We start from the raw sequence: 27,315 nt of genomic DNA, 5'->3' as shown, positions 1-27,315 counted from the left end.
AGTTCGATGGACGCCGACGCAAAACGGGACACGATGACGAAAGGATTAACGTAGCAGAAGCACGAGGTAGACACGGAATGACAGTAATAACAGACCTGTCCGTCAAAACCGAAATTCCACTGGCGTGCGCGCGCGCAGTTATCTACGGGCCATGCCACCGGTAACACCATTCACTCGGCTATCTGTCAGCTATTTTTTCTCGTTTCCACGTTCACCTACCCACCTCCCCACCTCCCCACCTCCCCAACCCTTTCCACCACCCACCGGTACAATTGGCCTGTTCGAGAATTACCGCGCGGTGCCTCGAAAATTTCGAGAACGCGAGAGACTTCCATTGGACCGTGGCGCACAGACGCGAAAACTGTGCTCCATTCCATTTTTCAAGAGTAGGGGAGGAGATTTAGGTGAGGGGAATTCTTATTATTAGAAAGAAGTTCGATGATTCTTCTAGGGTGGATTTTATGAGAAATATTTAACCATAGGGAGAGATCTTGGTGATAGTTTTTTTTGAAATGTTTGTAATGCAAAAGAAAGGTTTGATATGGAGGAGATACTAAGTTGAAAAGACAGTAGGAAGGAGGGAGTGTATTTGCTTTTGATTTTTTTCAATTTTGGAAATTTTTCGTAGAAAATATTAATTATTTCAAGTTAGTTGTGTATAAACGCGAACACCCTGTTTGATTCCATTTTTGAAAAGTAGGGGAGGAAATTTAGGTGAGGGGAATTCTTCTCGTTATTAGAAAGAAGTTCGATGATTCTTGTAGAGTGGATTTTTTGAGAAATATTTAACCATGGGGAGAGATCTTGGTGATAGTTTTTTTTGAAATGTTTGTAATGCAAAAGAAAGGTTTGATATGGAGGAGATACTAAGTTGAAAAGACAGTAGGAAGGAGGAAGTGTATTTGCTTTTGGTTTTTTTTCAATTTTGGAAATTTTGCGTAGAGAAGTAGTAATTATTTCAAGTTAGTTGTGTATAAACGTGAACACCCTGTTTGATTCCATTTTTCAAAAGCAAGGGAGGAGATTTAGGTGAGGGGAATTCTTCTCGTTATTAGAAAGAAGTTCGATGATTCTTGTAGGGTGGATTTTTTGAGAAATATTTAACCATGGGGAGAGATCTCGATGATACTTCTTTTGAAATATTTCTAATGCAAAAGAAAGGTTTAATAAGGAGAAGATACTAAGTTGAGTAGACAGTAGGAAGGAGAGAGTGTATTTGCTTTTGATTTTTTCAATTTTGGAAATTTTGCGTAGAAAATATTAATTATTTCAAGTTAGTTGTGTATAAACGCGAACACCCTGTTTGATTCCATTTTTGAAAAATTGGGGAGGAGATTTAGGTGAGAATAATTCTTCTCGTTATTAAAAAGAAGTTCAGTGATTTTGTGAGAAATATTTAACAACCATGGGGAGAGATCTCGATGATAGTTCTTTTGAAATATTTGCAATGCAAAAAAAAAGGTTTGTTAAGAAGGAGATGGTAAAGTTGAAAAGATACTGAAAAGGAGTGAAGCATTTGTTTTTGATTTTTTCAATTTTGGAATTTTTACGCAGAAAAATATCAATTATTCCAAGGGTTACTGGTTAGTTGAGAATAATGAACAATCGGTAGCAAAAATTTCAGGTAACAATAATACACGAATATGTATTGAATATATGAATATACTTCTTAGAGAAGAACTTACGAAACTTATTACAAAGAAGCTACTGTAAGAAACTGACTGCAAAGAAAATAAGAACGTAACTTTCGAAGTCTTGGCAAAGGAATTATGTACCTACTACATCCATTATAAAATACCTCAGAGTTTCAAGCCCAGTAACGTCAAAAATTCATATTTAACGTATATCTTTAATTCAATTACCACAATGTAACTACCTTAACCAATAGACAGAATCTAATACTTTTCGCTGGATTGAACATACTTACCGTTCAAAACATCACAAACCCAACACGACTCTCAATACGTAGACAATGATCCATGAAAATTGTCTATCGTCCTTAATCTACCCTGTACTTAAATTTAAATGCAAACAGTCGTTCGAGTTCTGACAGTGGTGCATCCCTGTTTAGTTGCATCTGGTCAGACAGTGAAAATTCTTTTCAGAAAACGCTATATGTTAGCGAATCCGCCATATCTTAGCTTCCGGGACTACCGTTGCGAAAGGTTTGTCACGGATTTCGCGAAATATCTCGTACACGCAATATACGTAGAATAATACGCGCCACTATGATCCCCATTTCGTGCAAAGTTTTCTTCGTGGAATCGGCTGCGCGGAGCAACTCGAATTAGACTAATCCGTACTATGTCATCAACTCGTAGATGACGCATTAAGTTACTCCATTTGAAACAATGGCCCGTGATGCACGCGCAACTGTGCGTGAACCGCGAAAGGGAGTTCACTGTGCACTCCGTTCCCTCGAATTTGACCAAACGTACATTTTACTTAGTTAGTGAAATTAACGGGACACTAATGGTATTTTTTCTCTTCTTCTTCGTCGTCGATGGGCTAGTTTCGTCGAAATTGATGGTTCGTGGGTGCTTCTTATTGGTAAAAGTGGAGACACAATGCTCGAGGAATGGTACTTAATTTGTACGAGCGAATTAACGACTATATTTATATCTGTGATTTATATACCACGAGTAATTAGATACGAAGTAGATACAATATTAAGGAATTGTTTTATGCAGTTCTTGGTATATTATTGGTGATTTTTCAAACGAGAGATTACTGTGGGTAATATGAATCATGGGTAGGAACGAGGCCGGTGTGACTTTTCATTATTTTTATTCCGGAGTGGAAAATTATTTTTATTTCGGGAATTATTTTGATTCCAGAATCAAATTATTTGACTCTTTCGAATAAGGGGTACACGAAAGTATAGACTATTTAGAAAATTGTTATAGAGTGGCGAGAATTTATTTAGAATAGCCAAGATTAAAGTGTAAGGAAATGTTTATAAGTGAGTTCGTTCATGTGATATTTCGAGATCACTTTGATCCCGCTAAATCCCAACGGAAGCCAAAACTGTACAACATGTGTATACGTTTAAGTGAATATAGCACATCTTTGTAATTTTATTTTGCATTTGTTGGTATAACACTCGAGAATAATGAGTGAGAAATCCAATCTGCCTGGCACAGTGTGACACGGAAAGAGATTATCGAGAATTTTTGGAATTTCATTTACGATACAATTTCTACGCGTTGGCAATTTCTGTCTTCAATGAACGCTTATTTTCGAAATCGTTGGAAATCGTTTGCAATCGAAGAATCCGTAGCAAAAAATTTCTATACACTCTGTCGTAATCGTAATGTTATGAAAAATGTAGCAGGTTCGATAATTCTATGGGAATTAAACTTTCCAATGAAGATTCCAAATCTAATAGGTAAGATAACTTTGAAGGATAAATAAAATTTTAGAAGAAAATTTAGAAAGAAAAATTTTACTCTCCATGTTAATACTTATCATTAATTTCTACAATTATATTTCCCGATTAGCATCGAAAAATTGTTGCCCCACTTGACCTACAATTTACTCCAAAATAAAACGAAACAGAGAAAACAATTTCACATCAAATTCAAAATATTTATCAATCTCATTTACAAATCAACTACGACAAGTGTACACAACATCATAAGCCTACTGTAAAATAAATACAACCCTAGCTATACTATCATTTTAATACTTCTTCGTTGTAAATACAGCCCCGTAACAAACTACATTCTTACATCGCGTATCTCTGCAAACCTCCCATGCGAAACGAACGATATTATAATTCACTTATCGTAAACGAACGCAGCCATCGATAAAGTGCAAGTTATCAATACGTTATCAATACACGTTATGAATAACCTGGCCCCCACCGTTCGTTGATCGTTACTGACATCTTTGTCTTCGTTGTTGCGCGTTTGCGTACAAAGGTGGCCAATACATCGACCAGTTCGACGTTCGCGGGCATGCAAAGTTCAATTTCGAGCGTGTTTAACACGGCCCCCGCCTCGGCTGGCTAATATTAACACCATATTTCAACGGATAACGAGGGAACACGCCGTTTAACGCGTGCCGCCGCGTCCGTACGCAACGTATAGCGGCGATTTCGCGAAATCTCTCGACGTACGTCAGCGAAAATTTCTGGTAATGGTCGGTAAGCTCTTTTCGTTCGCGGGTACGATATTCCAATGGATTTCGGGACCCGTTTCGTGCACGCGATACATACGAATACCGGGCGTAAGCCACGCCGGGGGCTTAACAAAATGATCCGTGATGAATGAAACGCTACTTTATCTGTAGAGTAACGGTTAGGGGCTGGTGGGGCGGAGGACAACCGTGGGGTGGGTGTAGGCAGGGGGAGTGGTAGAATGTGTCGATTCTATGCCAGAAATGAAGCCGTCTCGTTCGTCGAGTGCTTGCCAGAAATTTCGTGATCGGATCGCGTCGTTATGACGTTTCTCTAGAAATAAATATGCCCGCGCGAGCGTGTATCGTTCCGCCATTTAACGCGTCGCGAACACGTCGCGCGAATCGCTCTCGATGACGTCGAATCGCGATATTCGAGGTACCATCGCGATCCGCTCGGTACGTTGCTCATTTGCACGTCTCGATGCACCGTTCGTGAAATTCTATGCGATTTTCTACTTTGATTATCGAGTTCGATAACACGCGAACACCGGTAGGAAAAATTCCGAGTGTGGCACGATTGGTGAACGGAGATTGTTCACAGGTAAGGTGGATAGTTAACGGTGCATCGTTGATTTTTTTTATCGGTATTTGGGAATTTCTAACAGATCGAGAGATTGTTAAGGAATATGAACGAATTCGTTGTTGCGTTTTGCGAATTATTAATATGTTTATTGACTGTACTGTGTGTGTAGGATGTATGGAGCTTTAATACGGGACGATACATTTTTGTAAATGTGCAATTTCTTGATGGTCGAAATTTTTCAATATTTATGCTTGCTTTGTAACTTTATGAATACTTTGCAATCTCTGGAAAGTCGAACAAAAGTACGTTGAAGAAACACCTTATTATTTTTACAAAAAACTCGCTAATTTTACAAAAAATAACAATAGTACGTTTACTCGAACGAAAAAGTATTTCTCTTACCATTGTAAAATACACGTACATTGATCTCGGTATTTAAAGTAATTACATCTCGAATTGTTAAACACACTCCGAATGAGAGATACTTAAACTGAACCCACAAATACATATCGAATACAAATTCAAATTTCCGATGCACTAATCGACATCCATTTCCCTCTCTTTCGAAGTTTCCTTTCGTCGTTAATGCATTCATTTTAGTCAATTTTAATAACCGTGTTGAAATAAAAAAGAAAAATGTACCAGCGCGTCGTATTCGATAGAAACAAAGCGAAACACGTGCATGGTTGTTCTTTCCGATCAAGAATCAAATTTTAACCCTCGCGCGCGCCATATCGATTCCGGTCACGCGTCGGCTAGAAATACCGACGGCGGAACATTTTTTTCCGGATGGTTTCTTAAAACGAATATCGCACTCAAAAGAGTACAGCGCTCGCGTGCTTCGTCCCGGCGTAAGAAGCGCATAGAATATTTTAATTAAATCCAAGCCCTCGGAGAATCTCGGCGAAAGGAAAGAAAGTGTATATATATAGCCTGGGTATACTGCCTTCGGGAGATTTATTACCGTACTTGGAGAGACTAAAACGCGACCGAGTAAATAGCGAGGAACGTGCAGTTTATTCGAAGCTGTTAAAAAATTCTTTAAGTATCCCCCCTCCGCTCGGCCCCCCCACGGCCGAGATAAGTTCAACGTTCGAGAATTAATTAGAATTACGTGCTTTTATAGATTGTCCGAATGTTACGTCGGTGTTTGCGTTACGTGCCGAGGACGCGCGACGCGATCACGATGATTAAGATGACGTCACGAGGACGCGAAACGCGCGAAACTTCCGTCAGTGTTGTATTTTATTGAATTGTATTTTTCAAAATACACGAACTTGTATTTTGTACACACGAAACGAAAACGTACGGTTACGTTTCCCACCTAACGAGGGATCAATTCGTTCGAAATTAATTCTGGACCGTTCGTCGGGTCTTTTTCGACCCGTCACTTCCTCGCGATATATTCTTTTCGATTTATAAACACTGTATTTGTAACTATCATGACAGGATACTTTTACAGTTTCTTGGTCCTCTCGTTATATTACGAAATGAAAAACACGAACAGTGTCGTCGGGTCTTTTTCGACCCGCCACTTTCTCCCGATATATTCTTCTCGATTTATCAATTTTGTATTTGTAACTATTATGAAAGGATACTTTTACATTTTCTTGGTCCTCTCGTTATATTACGAAATGAAAAACACGAACAGTGTCGTCGGATCTTTTTCGACCCGCCACTTTCTCGCTATATATTCTTCTCGATTTATCAATTTTGTATTTGTAACTATTATGAAAGGATACTTTTACAGTTTCTTGGTCCTCTCGTTATATTACGAAATGAAAAACACAAACAGTGCCGTGTCTAGAGATTCCAGGGCCTGTCGTCTTATTTCAATTCGATGAAAAAGTTTTCAGGCTGCTTTCGTGTAGCGTGTACTTTGAAAATTTATACCATTCAGGAAACTACATTTTACACGTCTCGATTCTACAGGTATGTTGAAAAGATCGAGGTGTCTCGACTGGTACAATTACGTTCTTTCATTTTGTATAAAATTTGAATGTAATTAACAAATAGTGCAGAGCCCTCCATTCGAATAAAATTGAAGCCTTGTCGGATCTCTATAACGTACAATGTACCTTCGAAACCTGTATCCCTCAAGAAATTACATTTCGCGATGCATCTCGGTTCCGTGTAACTTCCAACTCGTCACTGGTACAAGAATAACACGATTCTAAAAGTACGTCGAAGGAAATTGAAATAATCGAACGGTGCGAAAGAAACGATAAGAATCTTCGTTCTGAAATTACATTCGTTCGATCGTTTCCAAAATACCAAATCAACGTGCTGCGTTCGTTCCTAGCTCGGTGCTAAGAACGTTACACGAACGCCAGTTTCACACGTTCGAGACATTTTTAACCCGATGATTTCGAGCGTTAAGAACTTTACGATCTTTAAGGTTGAGATTATTTCGAGGCCGAAGGAATACTGGCCGGTTGATCTCGTACACCTGCGTATGATCGATCACTCGCGTTGATCGTCTGGTACAAAGAGTCGAACATCGCGAGGGTCGGTGCACGCTTGAATTTTCCTCGAGCGTGGCCACGTTGCATAAATTATAAATCTAATTCGGTTCCATCGCTGGATCCTCGATACTGTATCAAAAACGCAACCGTTTGATACAAGTTGTCTCGATGGTGTGTATAAATCATTCGCGGCGATTCCCTGGCAAGTGTTCGCGGATCTATTAAGAGTTTCGATGCTCGGAGAAGTTGGACCGCGGGGCACGTACAGGGGGGCAGGAAGGGGGGACGAACCGTTGATAGCCGAAACGTCTCGCGAACAACCGGTCGCGTTTCGCGCTTTTCGAGTATTCTTTCTAAAAATACGCCCCGCCGTGGAATTAACGACCACGCGGTCTCGTTAACATCGGCGCCGCAAGATTGTTATTAAATCGAGCGACTTTATTCCGTTCCCTCGGCGAAAACGCGGTAGCGGCGGTTAATTAGGCGAGCGAGACAAATGGCGCCGGTGCTCTTTCCTCACTTCGTAAATCCGTCGGCGGCTCGCTCTCTAAATTCTAAGCCTAACCTCCCTCCCTCCCTTCCTCTTCCCCCGCGCGTCGTGAATTTTGCAAAAAGTCTCGCTAGCTCGGTAGTTCGAGCGCGAAACGAAAAAAGATGGAAAAAAAAAATAGAAGAAAGGGGGAGGGGGGGAAAAGAAAAGAAAAGAACCAGGAGGAAAAAAGAACGATTCCCGCGGCGCCATTATAGCGATTTACCGGCGGTGCTTTCCCGCCCCCCGGGCGTACGGACGATCGTAACTTTCCTGGCTAATGTGCTTAGGCATCGTCAGCCCGTGCCTTTTCTATCGACGCGTCCCGTCGATGCCACCGACGATCAGAAATAGATCCCTCTAACCGCTTCTTTTCTTTTGGAATAGCGATATTGGATGTTCGAAATAAATTTCGGTCCTCTCGGGCCGCGCGTAACCCTTACATGGATACGGTGGTTGCTTCGTTGTATATACGGTACGGTGTGGTGAGTAGCTGTGTGTACAGTGGGTGGTCGAATTATTGGAGAATAGTTCGAAATCATTGTTCGATTGAAGTTTGGTCGAGATTGGAATTTTAAGATGCGATCGTAGCAATTGTTTTGAAGCTTTTAGAATTAGATCAAGTGTATACGTGCAAGTATAATTGGTCGTTGAATATGTTTTGTCGTTCGATAAGAAATGACGCTATTAGGTTCGTCGTTTTATTTTTCGAAAAATGGAGAAAGACTGTTTGATGAACATGTGTGAAGTTTTATGTAGATCTTTAGGCTCATTTGTATATTTACAGATGTTCAATGTTGAAGTGTAATAGTATTTTTTTACAATGGAAAAACGACAAAACTTATCGGACAACCTAGTATATGATTCAATCTTTATGTAAACGTTACTTGTTCAATCTTTATCTAAACGTTATTTGTTCAACCTTTATCTAAACGTTATTTTTTCAATCTGTACCCAAACGTTCTTTGTTCAATCTTTATCTAAACGTTCTTTGTTCAACTTGTACCTAAACTTTATTTGTTCAATCGTTATCTGAACGTTATTTGTTCAATTTTTACCTAAACGTTTCAATCCTTGTTTGGGATGCTCTTCGATAATAATAATATTAACACCTTCTCGTTTGATAACTCATTATTGCATCAAATCGAAAATGATGTATGGGTGATTAAATTGTTTAAATGGAATTTTAGCTAATGTAAATAACTGCGACGAGATTTAATTTTTTCGGTTCTTTTACTGGCTTCAAGTGTAACGTTCAAGTGTAACAATTATTAATATCTTAGGACGATTTGATACGATTACATTATAAAAGGTCTCGTACTGGATGAATATCTTCAGAGTGACAACCTTTATGCAAGGTGTTAAATATGTAAATTATTTGGAAAAGAAAAATTATATTCCTTTTGTACGTGTTACATTTTATATTTTTTCATCTCAAATCAACACGATTGACGAAGAACCAAAACAGATTTGAATAAAGTTGAAATCGTGCTTCTGAAACTATTTGTTTATGTAAATATTATCGTTCTAGGAAATGTCTTGGAACGATTTGAAAGTTGTCGAGCCGTGAAACATTCGTATCGATATCTATCAGTTACATAAATATTGACACCTGCTTAATGACACTCACAAATCATTGAAAGCACAATAAAAGAAGCAATGTCGATTTAAACTTCTCACGTGACGAGTAACCTTTAAAAATTACAATCCGTTAAATTACACATAGTTGTTCCTTCGAAAACTTTCAAATCGAAGAAACAAGTGTGATACGTAAAAATAATTCAATATTTTCCATCTCCGTTGTATTTCGTCCGAACCTTTATAGCAATTATAAAAAAAAAAAAAAAAACAAAAATAATATTTCCCACTGTTTCATCATCGCGTCGACTTCATCTACCATTGATAATGATGCCAGCTTTAATTAAGGCAAAAAATCCATGCAAACACAGGGGATTGGTTTCCGAAAATTAAAAATTGCGCGAATGTGATACGCGAACACACGAAGAATAATTAAAAATATTCGAATTATTATCTGGATACAGATTTACTCCATGTTATTCGAATAATCCATAGCTATGATAATACACTATGTCGAACGTGAAATATCAACACCTATATATATACATACATACATTAGGTTGTTTGGAAAGTCATTTTGTTATTTTTTAGTGAAAAACTAAAACACGATTTTTTTAAGTGTATAAACATTTTATTAAATCATACATACTCCATTTTGGAAAACGAAATGACTTTCCGAACAACCGAATATATAATATCAATAACAACTTATTCTTTTATCTACTCGACAATTTTCTCTCACCACTTATGTTAATTTCTCATGTAAAAATACAGTATCTTCTCCAACGATCACTCAACAATTTTTTACATTTGTTGTAACGTTTTACACACCCCTCGCCCGATTTCATTACACCGATTCGCATAAATCGTCCACTTACGAAATATCGAGCACGTATCCATCGAGTCACGTTCCAATTTGACTTTAAACGCCAGTTCGGGTTTCAATCTCGCGTTGCTCGCGGTATACACCGGTTCGATTATGCTCCTCAGTCGTTGAACGCCCACGCGTAACCTGTCGGTACGACTCTCAACGAAACAGAGAGAAAGAAAACCGACGGTGACCGATCATACCGTACTAAGAAACAAACGATCGAAAAGTTCTTCCGTTACACGACCAAACAGGGGCTCGAGGGTCAACGATTTCATAAGGGGCAGCGTTAAATTAGAATTTATTTGCTTTCGAAGCAACAACGAGCCGAAGTAGGTCGAGATACCGAATGCCACGGGAAGAAGCAACAGTGAAAACAGACATACGTGCACAGACGTGACGCCGTGATGTGCAAGCGGCGTTAATGTCCGTTTTCGTTCACGGGGGATATTACACGAGCCCAAAGAAACATCGGGAGCAGGTGAAGCAATACCAGACTGTATATTAAAATCGTAACTTTGGCCAACATCGGTGAAAAAACAAAACAAACAGGGCAGATAATCCGCGTTGGAGAACTGTTTGCGGAGCGAGTAACGGAATTCCACGCTTGTGTTGACAATTAGCAGAACCTCTACGTCAAGTGGGTTTGTTTTTCCACGGTCATTAGTAAGGTTACACCGGAAAATTTCCCTTAATCTGTGTTTACGGTAGGTAGGAGCTGCGGTATGTCCGTTTCCCTCGCTTTCGGTTAAGAAACGAGAAACTTACCAGACGCTCGATTTTTTTTTTCGTGAACGAGCGTTCCACGAAACCACGAGGAAACGTTGCACCGAGCTGCAGACGTCTTTTACACATCGCGGTGAAAAATCGACGGGAAATTACTCGAACGTTTCGTCGTGTTATCGTTGAAAGGATGACGCAACTGTTCCTTCATTGTGTATCATTGCGCGTTCACCGTCCCGTTCGTGTTTATAAACGTGAAAATGTTTCATCGATTTTCGTACGAGTAAATACCTTCTTTTCCGGAACGATGCTCGTTATTATCCCCGTTAATGTATCGACGTTTCGCAATTTTAGACAAAATTGTCCATTTAATTCCACGTACGATATATTTTGGGCTTAAAAACGAGGATCCTGCGCGCGGGTTAATTCCTGCATTGTGCAACGAAGAGTATTCGATACGTGTCGCGAATACGAGTATTGCTTTTCGGGGAAAAATTTCATAGGTATTATTGAACAAAAAAAAAATAGAGAGAAAAAAAAAAAGAAAAAAGCACACAACGGGGATTGAACGATGAACTAATGGGATCGAGAGCCGTGTTTACCTATCGATACCCTTACGTTCGAGAGCGATGCTTTTGTATCGATCTGTTCGAAGGCTTATGAAATATTTCGTGCTCATCGTTGTATGCATACAACGTTATTGTCGATAAATATTAATTACTTCGAGTTTGGCCTTCCCCGTTCGATGGAGCTGCCTCGTCGGGAGATTGTCAATATTTTCACGGTGAAAAATTTAGCGATTCTTTATTCTTGTAAAAGTACAATGTATCTTTTTCTGTTTACTCCGATCCTCGATACGATGCGCCTCGTGTCGAATTAGTTCGCGCAGCTTAACATCGGATAAATGCGAGAAGTGTACAGAAATAAAACGAAAACGAGAAAAATTAAACGAAAACAAACAAACGATTCGATAATCGGATCGAGACGGATCGTCTCAACAGCCTCGAAATACTAGCTGCGATTCGTGAGCGGTGAACGGTCAACGAAAAGCAATATTCGTCATTGTCTTGTTGATTTTCAATATCTGTTGTTTGCGTTGCATCGATACTACCAGACGAGCAAATCCATCTTATCGAATCAACGATAACTTACCTGTTTCGTATCGCGACACGATGCTCGAGAAATACGCGTCGTTCCCAAACAGTGTAACAAGCGTAACAATAAGCGCACAATTTTGAAAAATTGACGATACACTACCACCAGCAACGATTCGATCGTTTTTCAACCTAAATTGTCTATCTCTTATAATCTACTCTCAAAAAAAAATTTTCTCTCCTGCTCGTGGAATACACTAGCACAATTCCGAGACACCTTACAAATTCCCACAGTATCCTAGCAACAAGTGTATTCAAGAATTTCGTACCTGTGAAATCCGTGGAATCTTCGATCGGTCCTTTCCCAGAACTGAATCTGCCTCCGACAGTCATCCCGTCGATTGCACACACGCGCGCGAGTAACTTCCACAAAGAAGTAACCGACTCATACTTCGTTCTAAAAGTCACTTCCTTATTTTCGTTATTCTCCGAAACATGATTTTTCTAGATGGTGCAAACATTCTATTAAACTACACATACTCCATTTTGGAGAACGAAACGACTATCCGAGCAACCTGACAGCAAAGTTGTCCACTCGAGGCGTAACCGTGTCTACTCGAAGGCGTCTCCTTGGCGCGGTGGTCCTCGACACGTGGCACGCGAGTATTCCGCGAGTATTTGGCAACCGCGTCGCAACGACGACGGAGCTTAAAAATTCGTCTCCACGGGCCTTGAAAGAGAGAGGGTCGCGAAAGGACGAAAACGCGGCGCGTGTGCGCGACGGAAGGGCGGTTCGCCGCTAGGACCATGAAGGGGGTGGGGGAGGGTGGTAGGGGAGGCGGTAGGGTGAGCACCACAGGTGGTGGGCGTCCCGACGCAGCGAGCGCCGCTGCACAACGCGAGGAACAACTAAAAATCCGTCCCGAACGGTTGCGTTGGTCCGTACGTAGGTCCGTGGGGTCGCGCGACGCGTTGTTACGACGGTCAGAAGGCGGCGAGCGGCCGTCAGTTTCGGCTACGTCTTCGTCGCTCGCGCCCGCGCTCTCGCCCCCGATCCTCTAACCTTTTCTCTTTCGCCTCCCCTCCCCTCCTGACTCCTTGCGCGCGTCTCTACGCGTGCACACGTAACACGGGTGGAACGCACACGAGCGCGCGCTGTCTCTCTCTCTCTCTTTCTATCTGTCTCTCCGTCGCGTTCTCCCTCTCCCTCTCTCGGGTACGCTACGCGGCCGCCGCTATTACTACGTGCACGCGCAGCGGGATATCAGTCCGTCTCGTTCCATCGTAGGTAGCGTATCCCTCTTTGGCGCACGGTACGGCCCGACCTTCCCCCGCGGTCCTCCGTTGCGCGCCCCGCCGTCACCGCGAGACCACGCTTCGACGAGATGCCGTGCGGCGGCGCAGTCGTCGCCACGAGAGCGACGTGCTCGCCGTCGGTGGTCATGAATCGTGCGGCGGAAGAGGTCCTCGCGAGCCGGCCGCCGCCGTCGTCGTAGTCGCGTCGTCCTAGTCGTCGTCGTCGCGCCGTCGCGCACCACCACCTCGTCGTCGTGGTCGTCGTGATCGTCGTCGTCGTCGTCGTCGTCGTCGTCGTCGGTTCCGTCGGTTTCTGTCGCCCCCGGGAGAAACGAAAGAAAGAACGAGAGAGAGAGCGCGCGAAAAAGAGAAAAAAAAAAAAAACATACGTACGCAAACGCGTGCAAACGGAACCCGGGGGGGGGGGGGGGATACAGAAACGGAAGACGGCGTGGATCCACCGATTCGATACGCGCTCGTACACGAGAGCACGCTGTTGTGCACGGTGTGCCTGCGACACGGTTTCTTTTTCGCGGTTACCCGTGCACCCGATCGCGCGTAACCGTCGCGAACCGTGGCGGTGGGTGTGCGGGGCGTCGAGGGGGGGGTTACCGCGAACCCGTTGCCAATCCGCGAGTGACGAACAGGGGGGCCGCCCCTCCCCCCCTCTCGTGTGAGCAGTGGTGATATTTCTTTCGCGTAGCGTAGCGCGCGCCAGAGGGCGAGTAATGGGCATCGGCGGGCGCGTGCCACCGCCGCGCGGTGAACGTTGCTGCTGCTGCACCGTCAGTGATCGACAGCGGCGCCATAACGGGGCGCGTTAAAGCGCGCGCGGACCACGGTGGTGCTTACCGTGAGACACGGTGAAACGCGAGGAAGACACCGAATTGAAGAAAATACAAAGAAAGAAAGAAAAAGATAGAGATAGTGTGTGCAGTTTTACATCGACGGGAGGAGGGTTTCTAGTTTCTTTTTCACCGTCCTTCGAAACTCCCCCACCACCTCGACCTTCGAAGTGTCGTGCTACGATCTTCGTCGTGGTCGTCGCTGGCCCACTCCAGAGGCGCGCGCTCGCGCTCGCGCGCGTCCGACCACGTTTATAACGGAGGATCGTGTTGTGGGCCCAGACGGGAGTACCGGACCGGGCTGCTCGGAGGGGCTGAAAATGTGAGAAAGTTGTCGGTTCCGGCTGGTTGGCGGGACAGCGGACGATTTCGCCGACAAGGTAATGCGATACGGGTGCCCATAGAGGGGGGGGGCGTGTTCGTGGTTTTTACGCGCCAAATGAACGCGGGACGCTGTGCGCGGTCCCTCCCCCTCTCCCCTCTCCACGGTTCCCCTCAGCACGATGTGATTTACGCGCTTTCGCGCGCGCAATCGCGCCCCCGTCGCGGATTTCAACGGGACGCGCGTACACGCTAATTACGCGATTTATGGACCCGAGCCGAGGGTTCTCTCTTTTTCTCTCTTCGTCCCTACCCCTTTTCAGCTCTTCTCTTTTTTTTTTCTTTTCTTTTTTAATCGAGATTACTTAAGCGTCGGTTCGTACAGTGCGCACGAAACTCGAGCGTCGTCGATGGGATCGATTAACGTTATTGTCGATCGCGTGTTAGACAGTGATCGATCGTAATATCGTACGACACCGTTAGGCCACGCGAAGTTGTGTACGCGCGAGAGGGTGGGGGGAGAGTACCGCGTAACACGTTGTCCGATGACAGATGTTGGATCTGAAACTGGTTGCTCTTGGAAAGTTGACCTAACCGTTTCCAGCGTCACTCGTCCGAGCAATTATATACCGGCGACTGGTTATCTTGGCGCGTGTTAAAAAATGAACACCGATAGCGCCGGTTACCGGTCTCTCCTTCTTTTATTTATCTAGGAATCATCGGGCTGTTCTCGGCCGGTGTGCCCGATAAATGATAGCGGCGGAGAATGGCCGATGGCCGTGTCCTCGCGGAGGAAGTGAAATCGTTAACGCGGTGAGAAACAAGTGTTACGGTTCACGGTAAGGAGCAACCGAGTTCTCCGAGAATTCCGCAGTTTAGTGACACGTGATCGAGGTGTGTTGTAACCAGCACGTGCACGCGCGTGAATATTACTCGCGAGCGTTAAAGAGACGGATCACCGAAAAGGTACGAGGAGCAAATTTCCCACGAAGAACGATAACACCTTTGTTTTCGTATTGTACTTAAAGGCAAGCTGTTCTCTCGACTGATCCCCGAAGACCTTGTTGACCGTGGATTGTTTATCGACGTGTATCTAGGTCGCGTGAGTTTCAGGCCGAAATTAACTACGAACAATTTCCTGAGACTGGAACTTGAAACAATTTCTCGTACGGCGATTGTTCGTTCTGTTTCTTCGAATAATTTTTCGTGAAATAATTATTAGGGATGTAAAAGAGATCGTTGAATCGTTGTTGTTTCAATGCAGGTGACAATTTGAATTGAATCCGATTACGGTGGTGCATCAGAGTGCATGTGCAACAACGGTTTCGGATTCGATTTCATTTTTTCGCAGTAATATCTAAACACAGTATTTGACGCTATTTTCGTGTAACAAATTACGGTGAAAAATATTGTAAGATGGTCGTTGCGACAAATATTTGTTGCGTCAATGGGATATTGTTGCAATGTTCTCGTATTTGCGAACGTTTCTCATAACTATGCACGTGCACGTTTGGGAGTTATTTTACTTTCTCCACGAGTGATCAAATGGATCACTTTTTATCGTTGTTAGTTATAATTGTGTCAAATTATTCGAAATATTTTACGATCAAGATTAAAATTCCATAGTCGTGATACTGATGTTTCTTTCTTAAACGCTTCAAGAACGAGAATTGAGTCGTTTGTCAATATTTAACGAATGTAACTTTAGTTGACCATTTTAGACGATATTCTACTAAATAGGAGCCAAGTGCTGTTTATTGAATCATTTATATGGATGCATTTGTTGAATAAATCCTTTCTTGAGCAGACCAAGGACGAAAACTTACTTTCTGTATATATTATAAAATATGTCATAGAAGAAAGATTTTTGAGATTAGACAAGTTGCATATCACCGCATGAATTTTCATATTTCTCCTAACTGTTGGATGCAGTCGAGTAATCGATGAACAATATCAGTTAGTTCTTGTTCAGTAGAATGTGAACGTCCATGTTGGCCGACTCTTATATTTGTCAACCATCTCTAACGTATTAAAATAAATTCATCCTGACATGCGTCTGCATAGGAGAAACGTTTATCGCATTAATCCAAGTAGGAGAAATAATTAATGAACAGCAGCGGTTAGTTATTATTCAGTGGAATAAGAATGTCCAAGTCGGCCAACTATTATACGTACATGTGTATCAGGCATCTACGGTCTATTAAAATAAATTCATCGTAACACACATCTGCATCGATAACACGTTAATTTTATTAATTCGTGTGTAAGAAACGAGTAACGAACAATAACGAGTGGTTATTTTTTGTTAGACTACGACTGTCTAAGTCGGTCATCTCTCGTATTTACGAGACACCTGTCGTTGCTTTGAAAAAAATGCATCGCGACTTGTAGCCGCATAGAAAGAAGATTGAGTATGGTAATTAAAATACGAGAAACGATTATTAAATAATAACGATTATCGCTCGGTATAATGTACGCGTTTACTGCAGCCAACTATTTATCACACACCTGTCGAAGCTTTATAAATATTCAACGTGACACGAAGCTACACAGGAAAACATTGATCCCGATATCGGAAATAATTAATGATAAATGAAAATTGGTTATTATTCGGTAAGGTATCACCGTTTGCTTAAGTCGACTCTTGTATTCATTAGACATTTCTGACAGTTTCGAAAAAGAGAAAAAATTCAACACGATACTCGGCTACGTAGGAAAATCATCAATTACGTAAATCTAAGTACGAGAAATAATTATCGAATAATAGCAATTACTTACTACTCACTGGAGTATAACCGTTTACCATAGTCAACTCGTGTATTCGTTAGACATCTCTGACACTTTCGAAAGAAAAATTCATCGTGACAGGCAACTACGTAAATAGGAAGACCATTAATTACACGAATCCGAACACGTGCGATAATTATAAAATAATAATGATCGGTTACCATTCGATAAAATATGTCCGTCTAAGTTGACCAAGTCTCGCGTTCATGACACATCTTTCACGCTTAGAAGAACTATTCGTCGTGACGCGCGGATATACATGGGAATCATTAATTACAGAAATTCAAATATCAAATAATAACGATTAATTATCGTTCGATAGAATAATCCGTCCGGGTAGACCAACTCTCGTGTTCGTGACACGCCGCTAACATTTTTAAGAAACATTTATCGTGACACGCGGTCATACATCAAAATCATTAATTACGTACAACCAAACTCGAGAAATGATTATCAAATAATAACGATTAATTACCATTCGATAGAACACTCCCCCTCTAAGTCGATTGACTTTCGTATTCGTCGCTCCTAACACGTTCAATAAAAAAAAACGCGGACTTTGCATTGATTACACAAAAACCAAACTCGAGAAATAATTGTTAAAGAACAACACAACCGTCACACTTTTCAAACACAATTAAACGTTCCTGAAAAAAGTACATATTTCTACGAAATACACAATCGTTCAAACTTGTAAACCATATTCATCGCCACTAAAGAAAACAAAATTTCCCAGAACCAGTTATCCGAAAAATAAAAATAAACCAATGGTACCATCAAACGTCTCCGAGATCCCAGAAACTTGACATCGACACCTCGTTAGAGAGTTCCCCTAAAAAAAAAGTAATTAATCCATCGATCCATCGTCACGACGCTCACTCGACGTTGTTCTTCAACCGACGAGAAACGACGTCAGCCGTTGCGCGATTCGTCGACGAATAAAGACGACTCCGAAAATCCAGCTGGCCTTGGTTATCTCGGCTTCGATTCACTGTTTACGCGGGCACCCGCGAACGTAAACAAGACGGTAAAATTTCGTTACGCGCGATGTTCGGTGACTCGTGATTTTTCTTTCGCGTTGAAGTCAAGGTCGAGTCGCGGTGGACCGCGAAAAATAACGCGCGAACGACAGGGGGGCAGGTACAAGGAAAACGGAAAGAAAAGAAACGACGAGAAACGTTCAGGGGGGGGGGGGGGTGAGGATAGAAAAACGCGCGAGTAGAGTGCGCGCGCGTTACGCTCCCTGTTGCTCGCGTACATTGTTCCATATTTGTCCGGCTTCGGTGACCCTATCGGAAAAGCTCTATAAATAGAGAACGATTTCCAATTTTACACGGAAAGGCAGCCAACGCACCAACCGCAGACGAGATGCGACTCGGTCGCGCCAGACGTTTCCTTTCGTAATTAGGTCAATCCGCGCCTAATGAGACGTTACCCGCGCGTTTCTGTACAGCCGTTCGTGTCGTTTCGCCTCGTTTCAGACGTGGCGGGACCGTTCTACACCGGATCGAAAGATTTTAATTAAAGGTTACCTCGTGCCGCGGGTACCTCGACGACGGCCACGCGTCGCGGCGCTCTACACCGTCCCGTGGTTCATCGTCGTGCTCGCATTCTCGTTTCCGCGTTCGTGCACGCCCGTGTCACGGTTGTCCCCCGAGTCCACGCGAGCGAAATAAACGAAAGGAGGACGCACCGAGAAACGACCGATTGAGCGATGTACGTCCGTTTCGCGAATCCGAGAATTAGTCTTCGCTTTGGTGACGTGGAGGGCTTGGAGGATGGTGGACAACGACGATAAATACCTTGGAACGATTGTCGTTGATATTATCGCGTTAAGTATCCTAGTAGAGCGTTTCTTATGTTACGTGGATTTTGTAGGAATCGTTGGATCGTACACTGAATTCTTCGAGAAATACTAGGTTTGTCCTTTTGTTCTTTGTGAAAGATAGTACCATGCTTCAATTTTGAACAAGTGTGTACTATATAGGAACGAGTGGATGGATTTGTATGAAATTTTACACGTGTTTATTAAATAGTGTCATTTTTAGAGAAATGGAACGATGAACGTGTAGTTACATTTCTTATCGAACGACGAAAAATATCGAGCAAGGTGTTATTTAACTTTGTATGAATTTTTGTTGGAACGAAGGAGAAGATTTCTGAGTATTTATACGGGGTGTACTTTGGGTAGTGAATGGTTGGATCTGTAGAGGTTTGGGGAATTTTTTTTTGATGAATTTTGAATGTATCTTTCGATACTTTGATCATTGATGGGAAATAATCTGACTCGATTTTGCTGAGCGACACTTTGGATTTGTGGAAAGATAATATTGTGGCGATAGTGTGCTGATTGGATTCGAAATTCGGTCGAATCTCGAGGATTTGAAATTTTATGTTTGGGTTGTGGAGTATAATTTGTTCATTTCGAACCTTGGCGCGTTCTTCGGGTCTTTTTCGACCCATCGTATTCTCGCAATACACTAGTTTTCTAGAATTGAAATTATTATAATAGATGGAACACTCGTTGTGTTTCAAAGGTTAGTAAAATGAGTTCTATACCTTCGGAACATTTCTCATCCCAAGACCTTGAGTCCAATTTATCAAAAATATTTGAAACAAATCCTAAAAGAAATCAAATTCTACGTAGAAAACTTCTCGCATTCTCTGTATTTAAATTCTCGACCTAAAAATTCTCTTCGTAAATATAATACATAACGTCAGAGTTCTCTAACGAAGAAAATATTTAAGTATTTACTGTGTAATTTAAGTATTTTCTATACTTAAGTATTTTCTATATAACTTAAATATTTTCTATACTCAAGTATTTCCTATTCTAAGTATTATCCACCTATACTCAAGTATTTTCCATTCTAAGTATTATTTACATACATTCAAATATTTTCTATTCTAAGTATTATCTACATACACTCAAGTATTTTCTATTCTAAGTATTATCCACATATACTCATGTATTTTCCATTCTAAGTATTATCTACACATACAAAAGTATTTTTCATTCTAAGTATTATCAACATATACTCGAGTATTTTCTACTCTAAGTATTATCTACACATACTCAAGTATTTTCTATTCTAAGTATTATCTACATATACTCAAGTATTTTCCATTCTAAGTATTATCTACACACACTCAAGTATTTTCCATTCTAACTACTACCTACATAACTCGACAATTTTCCATACTTAGATATTTCCCATACTCAAATTCTCTACCAAAAATTTCCCTTTCCCCTCCACAAACATCATACACCCCCAAACGAAACAAATCTTGCGCAAAATCTCATTCGTCACCCCCTCGATTCACACTCTTCCAAAACAATCGACAACAATTTCATCCTCATTGATTCTTCCCTTCCTTCTCTTGATCTCGTTGCACCAGGACAAAAAAAAACACACAAAAAAAGAAGTAAAGTTCACTCCGTTCAGGTGTCAGCTGGTTGAATTCGCTCAGTTCGCGTGTATCCGTCGCAAACGAGATCGTTGCACGAAACGAAGTTCGCCCCGCGCGTAAAACGACGAGACACGTTGCGACACGCGGTCCCGCACCACGCCGCTTATAAATAGACGATTATATTGTATCCGCGGTTCGTCTAGCCCGGAGATCACCGACCATCGAATTATTACGGAATATTACGCGAGTCGGTGTCGCAATCGCGTTTCCCCGTTGCTCGTTTGCATTCTTCATTCAGTGGGCGCGTCACCGACTTCCTCGTCGTCGTCGGCGCGCATTTACGCGCGTGGCGCTTTAAAATAGTCGCCGGTAAATATACACACGCGATTCGACGGGGTAGGAACGGAGGGATGGGGGGGGGAGGGGGGAGGGGGCGAGCGAACACTTTTATTTATCGCGGCTACTACGTGCCGTTTCTGATTGACGGGCATTAGCTGCGGCCACTCGAGCGTCCGTGTGCAGCCACCGCGTCGAAACGAATCGAAACGTCGCCGAATATTTACGGGGAATTTCCGCTCCTGGAGCGGGCCAGATGCTCGCGAGGAATCGCGAGGAATCGTGGCTCGATCGGTGACACCGATGGTAACTACGTTTTCGTGCACCCTTTTTACACGATTCAATCCCTCGATGGATCGCTCGGGGATGTACCGGAACGAGATGGTTGAATATTTTTTAAATAAAGGAATTACCAAGCGCGGAGAAAGGAGGATTTTTTGATTGTTAGAAGTACCAAGGGTGAAGAGACGAGGATTTTTTGAATGTTAGAAGTACCAAGGGTGAAGAGACGAGGATTTTTTGAATGTTAGAAGTACCAAGTGCGAAAGGAGTTTTTGAATGTTAAAAGTACCAAGTTCGATGTAATGAGGATTTTTTGAATATTAGAACTATCAAGTGAGAAGAGACGAGGATTTTTTAAATAAAGGAACTACCAAGTGTGAAGAGTCGAGGATTTTTTAAATAAAGGAACTACCAAGTGTGAAGAGTCGAGGATTTTTTAAATATTAGAAGTACCAAGTGAGAAGAGACGAGGATTTTTTAAATAAAGGAACTACCAAGTGTGAAGAGACGAGAATTTTTGGAATATTAAAACTATCAAATGCGAAGAGTCGAGGATTTTTTAAATATTGGAATTAACAAATACTCGAGTACTTAACACTATCAGTATTGAAAATTTAAAGTTTAGAACAATTTTGCGAAATATCATCTGACAATGAGAACTACTATACGTAATTCTGTGATTCGTATTTTTAACAAAATACTTATATTTCATCAGCTAGGTTTTATAGAGTATTTCTAGATAATGTTATTCCTATTCGAATACCGTGGCTGAAAAAAGAGATTGGCTTATTAAAGTTATCCATAATGGAAACAAAACCTGAATAGTAATGGGCCACGGAAACGTGAGAATTATTTATAGATTAATATCCGAGTAGAACGGTAAGATGATCCGCTGATTTATGGCTAATGAAGCATTCATTACGCGTTTGGGAAAGGTCAAGACCAAGATCGAGTCTCTGACCTCCAAGTAGTAATTATTATAGTTATTATTCAGCTGTAATTCCTCGTAAGTGTTCTCTTAACGAGTGAAGCATCCGAATCGAATTCGAGAATCTTTCAGAGTTAGATTTTCGTTGGTGATTAATTAAAATTAATGTAAACTGGTTCGATAACGATCGAATTTGAAACGGTGGTATCTATTCGAGTTTTCTCATTGATTTATCTCTAAAATTCTATTCTCCATCTAGTGCAAATCGATATCTCTTATCGAGTACTTATATACATCGAATCATTATTTGCGACAAACTTGTACAACAACGACACTACTCTGAAAAACTACCGATGTTTATACCTGGGTTACAATCGGAGCAACGCGATAAGGACGAAGCTCCAATTGTACACTTACTCTCGTAATTGTGGATTTTGGAGAGTTCGACGTAACACGTACTCGACTCTCTTCATTTCAAAGAGGAAATTCGGATAATCTCGTTGGATTTTCACACGTTGTTCCGATCGAATCGTCGTTATCAATCGTGAACAGTGCACTTGATTTCCTAGTGTAAACCTTTCTTCTCGTTTCGAGCTTCCAATGAAAATTCGATCGAAAGAAGAGAAAGAAAGAAACAAGAAGTTCACCGAAGTTGCAGATATTTATTTCCATTTGTTTTCTTGGAACAATAAGACCCTTTCTCCAATTCCGTTTCAATAAGTCGCGCAATTATTCGCCCCGAAGCTCCGCGCGACCTATCGAAGTCTTCTTGTCTTCTCGTTACTGAAACTTCGTCTTCTATTTATGTAATATCGTTTATAGCCCATTCTATTTTGTGTTTCGCTACACGTGGGCGGCCACATACTATGCAATGCACTTCGTGAATCGCTAAGAAGAATCTGTCTGAATAATCGAGCAGCTGAGGAACCCGAGAATGACTATGGCTTGTCAGATGTGTCTTATCGTTCGCGTGATAAACTGTAGCTTCGTCCCTTCGACGTTCGTGTTTGCCTATTTTTTGCAACGATTTCATCTCGTTCGAATGGATTCGAACGTGCACGATCTCTTTGGTTAGTTTCTCCAAACTGGATGATCGACCACGAACGCGTTTCTGGAGAAACGAACTCGAGATCAATTCGTGACGATTGATATTTATCGGAAAAACTGTTTCTCCACTCGTGCAGACTGGAGTTCCTTAAACTTTTCATTCTTAAACGAACTAATCGCAAAACTTTGGCTTTATAAAATCCACAAGGAGCATACACAGAACCATTTTGCACGCGACAACAATTTTAGGATCTAGTGCGTGAATCTCGATGAGCAAACTAATCTAATTTATAGTAATTATAATACACTAATGTAGAAATATATCTACGTAAATATATTTCTTGGACACTCCTAGATGCACTTACTATGGTACTCCAATTTTCGAAAATCTACAGATAGTATGTATTTATACTATCGTACAAAATATCGAATACAAATTTTCAACAAGCATCGATAACTTTACAACACTGATACCTCAATCTTGACGACCAAATTAATAAAATTCGTAGTGACAATCGCTACACGTGTCTCTCACATACAGAACAAACTATTCCAAGATCACCAAATAATTACCAAACAATAAGAACATATTTTATTCAGACATTTACAAATATTCCGCAACTGCCGAGAAACTCGAATTCCCGAAAACGGTCGTAAGCTACACTTTAAGAAGCTCAAACGTAGATTACTCTTCCGTCTGTCACGGTTGCCTCATTCTACTTGTCCGCGCGTTCCAGCCATTATCTCCTAACGTCTCATTCCACTTGTCTGTGCAGCGCGGTCCTTATCTACTGGCTGTGTCGTTACGCAGCGCCGCTTTCTATCCGCTCGTCTCGAAAAGTGTCGTTTCTTTTTTTCTCCTTTTTCCCTATTTTCTTTTCAACCCGCGCGAACCAGAATTAAGTTTACGCGGGCATCGGTTGGAAACCGTTTCGTTCGTGGAACGGATTATAATTCCATCGAGCGATTCCCGCACGGTTGAACGATCGCGCGTTTCGTAACGACATGTCGCGACGTCGAAATACACGGTTTTTGGGCTCGATAATGCGCCGAGTTTCCTAGGCGAAATGGCGCGGCCGGAAGTAATTTCAAATCCGGATGCATTCACCGATTGAAAACTATACGATGCAAGGGGATGGAAAAACAGAATACAGCTTATCCCTCCGATGTTTTTCCTTCCATTATATCGGGAGTCTTACTCGCGATTCATTTCCGGCTGCATGGGTTAGAGCTTCCAGATTAGCAGGGCTTTTCCGCTGGCTCGTTTTCTCCGCCGCCTTCCTGCTTCTCTCTTTCTTCTTTCTTCTCTTTTTTTTTCCGTTCCCCCTCTTCTCTCTTTTTTTTTTTTTTTTTTTCTCGCTCCTCGCTTCCGTCCGCGATAAATATTTCCGCGTCGCTTTGACTCCCGTGTTTCGATATTCGGCCCCGCGAGTGAGAATTGACAGAACTCGTTACGGGCTCGCCACGGGCGAGAAATCGGGCGCTGTCTGAATATAAAAATGGGAAGAACGAAATGAAAGAGCCGGTTGAACGGACCCCGCCTCTCGGCGCACGATGTTCAGGTGTACTCGAATCGTTGTGGATGAATTTGCTACGCGGCGATGTTCTCGGAAATAATAATTCCTCGGGGCAGTTATCGCATGCACGCGAACATGGAACAAGGGAGTCCGTTTCTCGTGCTCTCCGGCACGAAAATTGCTCCGGTTGTTAATACCTTTTAACGGTTGGTTTTTCGTGTTTTTTTTCAACCGTTGGAACCTTGAGAAATCGATTTTGAACGCGAGATGAGAAACTGGTCCCGATCGAGAACGGAGAAAACGAATTGGACCAACTTTGCATTTTTCTCGCTATCATTTACTAAACGAGGAACGTATAATTCCGAGCGTTTAATACTTGGTCGCAAACACTCACCGGTGCGTTGTCGATCGGAATAATATTGCACGTATATTCCGTGAAACGAGAGCTCTCATTTTCTCGTCATTTTATCGATTAGACGAGTTCTATGTATGGCTATTTTTCAATCGAGCTCATCTTACGTTTATGCAAGTTTTCTTCCTATTTGCATTATATTTTTTGCTTCTCGGTTAATTAAGAAATAGTAGATCGTGTAGATTTGTGTAGACTCGAGAGTGATTTATTTGTTTAATATTATATTTCGGGCCGTGGAAAAATTCGTACGCGAATTATTGTCATCGTTGCATCTCCACGAGTAAATATTACACAAATATCACGTATTTACTTTACATTCACAAATACACGGAAAATGTATTTTCTTTAATTACTGCTCGCAATCGATCGAACTAATTACGCACAGATAAATTTAAATACAGTCGTACAGGCGAGTTCCATTGTCACCGCATCATAGTTACAAATAGTCGGTGAACGCGACATTCGTCGTCACTGTCCGCGGAAATATTTGGTGAATGATCAAACACGTACATTTATTTTTATTAAAATATTGCACGAAGCGCAGAATAGACCGAGTCATATAAATACACAACTCCTTTAAAAAGAGAACTAGCTGACTCTGACAATGAGATTTAATCTCCACCAAATATCATACCTCGTCCCAATTTTACAAATGATTTTTCATTTATAAAATACCAACGTATATTCACAAAATTACTATCCTCTCTCCTGTGTCTCATTTCACCTCTCTTCCCAATCATACTTCTAATTTCCAATCATTGTACGCATCGATGCCCAATAAAGACCTGTTATTGTTATCCTTCCGCGTATACATTTCACCACGCGCGATACCGTACACGTTCACTATTTTTAGTTTCGCGAATAATGTTATAAATATAGTTCCTCGCTCGTTCCTCGTCGCGTACGATAATATCACGAGTGTGTCTCCGTTGCTCCTTATTTAATTGTACGGTAATAATATAAATATGCACGGTACAGTAACATCGTGAGTATACACCGAGGGAGCTCCTTCAACGACTGCACGAGTTTTCTCGCGAAAAGTTGTCGACCATTCGGTCAAGCAGTGCTCCAGATTTAGTCGCATCACACCGACACGTTCTTGCAGCAATTTGCTACGCAGTTGTCCAACGTCGTGCGTACCGGCTGTAACGCATTGTTTCGCATCTGCCGTTAAGCGACACGGGACATTCGTTGGCAGCCCACGAGGACCACGAGACGACGTTCGCGGTTACTCCGCGTTGATTAGGCCGGTGAGCCGAGTCTTTGTGCAATTTTATATTTCGCGCGTACGCGTCGTTTCCTATCACCGGCGATGCTTGACGTTCACGCGTAATTGTACCAGTCGTGACTCCACGTCGCGAATACTTGAAATTTGGAAACGATGGCGCTCACGGTTCGTCTGTTCTCCCACCGCGGTCTTACGTACACGGAAGACGAAAGCACATTTTCACGTTCTCGAACATTAGCTGGAAATATGCTACAGGATTTATAGACAATTAAATTCTATGCCAAATATTTGATTTATCACGAGCGAGTTCTACGGTGAGGAGATACTCGAGTGTTATATACCGGCCATTACGTTGTAATTTATCGCGTATCGTAAAATTTGCGACACATAGTTGAGCGAAGCCCAGAGTATAATTGTTTAGAGACTCAAGGTGTGTTCCGTGCGACTGATAAATTTTGCGCCTCTGGACCTTTAAAGATCTTCAAATGTATTTTCGTGCAGCGATTGTTTTCTATTCGATACATAATTGCGATTTTATATAATAATACATAATACACAATGTATCGAATGATACATATTTCATACATAAATTTATATTCGATACGTAGATTAATGTTTGTAAAAAATTTCTACCAAATTTCTCGCAGCAGTTTCGTCGAAAAATTTTCAAAGGAAACGGGACACTTTCTAATATTCGCGACTTTACGAACGCGTCACACGTGAGAAACTCTCCGAGAAATAAATATAAACTATCGTTGTATCGTTTTAGTTAATCCCCGAGATAAACGTTCAGCGCGATATCAAAGCTCGATCCTCTATTTCCGGAACACCTTGTGTACTCTATTTCTCTGTTTCTTGGTAATTCACCGGTAAAAAAAAAATGGTATTCGATTCGCAAAGGGATTAGAAACGGATTAGCCGAAAGGCTCTATTCGTACCGGTG

At 41.8% G+C, this 27,315-nt stretch overlaps 2 protein-coding genes across 5 annotated transcripts in view; one reads left to right on the top strand and one right to left on the bottom strand.

Moving 5' to 3' along the window:
• The window catches only part of LOC143145473 (uncharacterized), a 61,975-nt gene extending 47,908 nt beyond the window's left edge, over window positions 1-14,067 (bottom strand). The window contains exons 1-4 of the mRNA XM_076308871.1: window positions 13,878-14,067; window positions 13,288-13,468; window positions 12,503-12,871; window positions 12,292-12,419 (exon numbers count right to left, since the gene is read on the bottom strand). Coding sequence (XP_076164986.1) covers window positions 12,292-12,419; window positions 12,503-12,871; window positions 13,288-13,468; window positions 13,878-14,067 — 868 coding nt within the window. The remainder of the gene's footprint in view (window positions 1-12,291; window positions 12,420-12,502; window positions 12,872-13,287; window positions 13,469-13,877) is intronic.
• Window positions 1-27,315, top strand: part of LOC143145921 (uncharacterized) — an 827,424-nt gene that overhangs the window by 223,628 nt on the left and 576,481 nt on the right. The window contains exon 1 of one of the 4 annotated variants that reach the window (XM_076309759.1): window positions 12,861-14,483. The exons of the other annotated variants lie outside the window; for them this stretch is intronic. The gene's annotated coding sequence lies outside the window, so the exon portion shown is untranslated. Of the gene's footprint in view, window positions 1-12,860; window positions 14,484-27,315 lie in introns of those variants that run through there. 4 annotated transcript variants of the gene reach the window in all.

The sequence above is a fragment of the Ptiloglossa arizonensis genome, chromosome 4, assembly GCF_051014685.1.
Source record: "Ptiloglossa arizonensis isolate GNS036 chromosome 4, iyPtiAriz1_principal, whole genome shotgun sequence".
In the NCBI taxonomy this organism is placed as follows: domain Eukaryota; kingdom Metazoa; phylum Arthropoda; class Insecta; order Hymenoptera; family Colletidae; genus Ptiloglossa; species Ptiloglossa arizonensis.
This window is presented reverse-complemented; position numbering and strand designations above follow the sequence as displayed.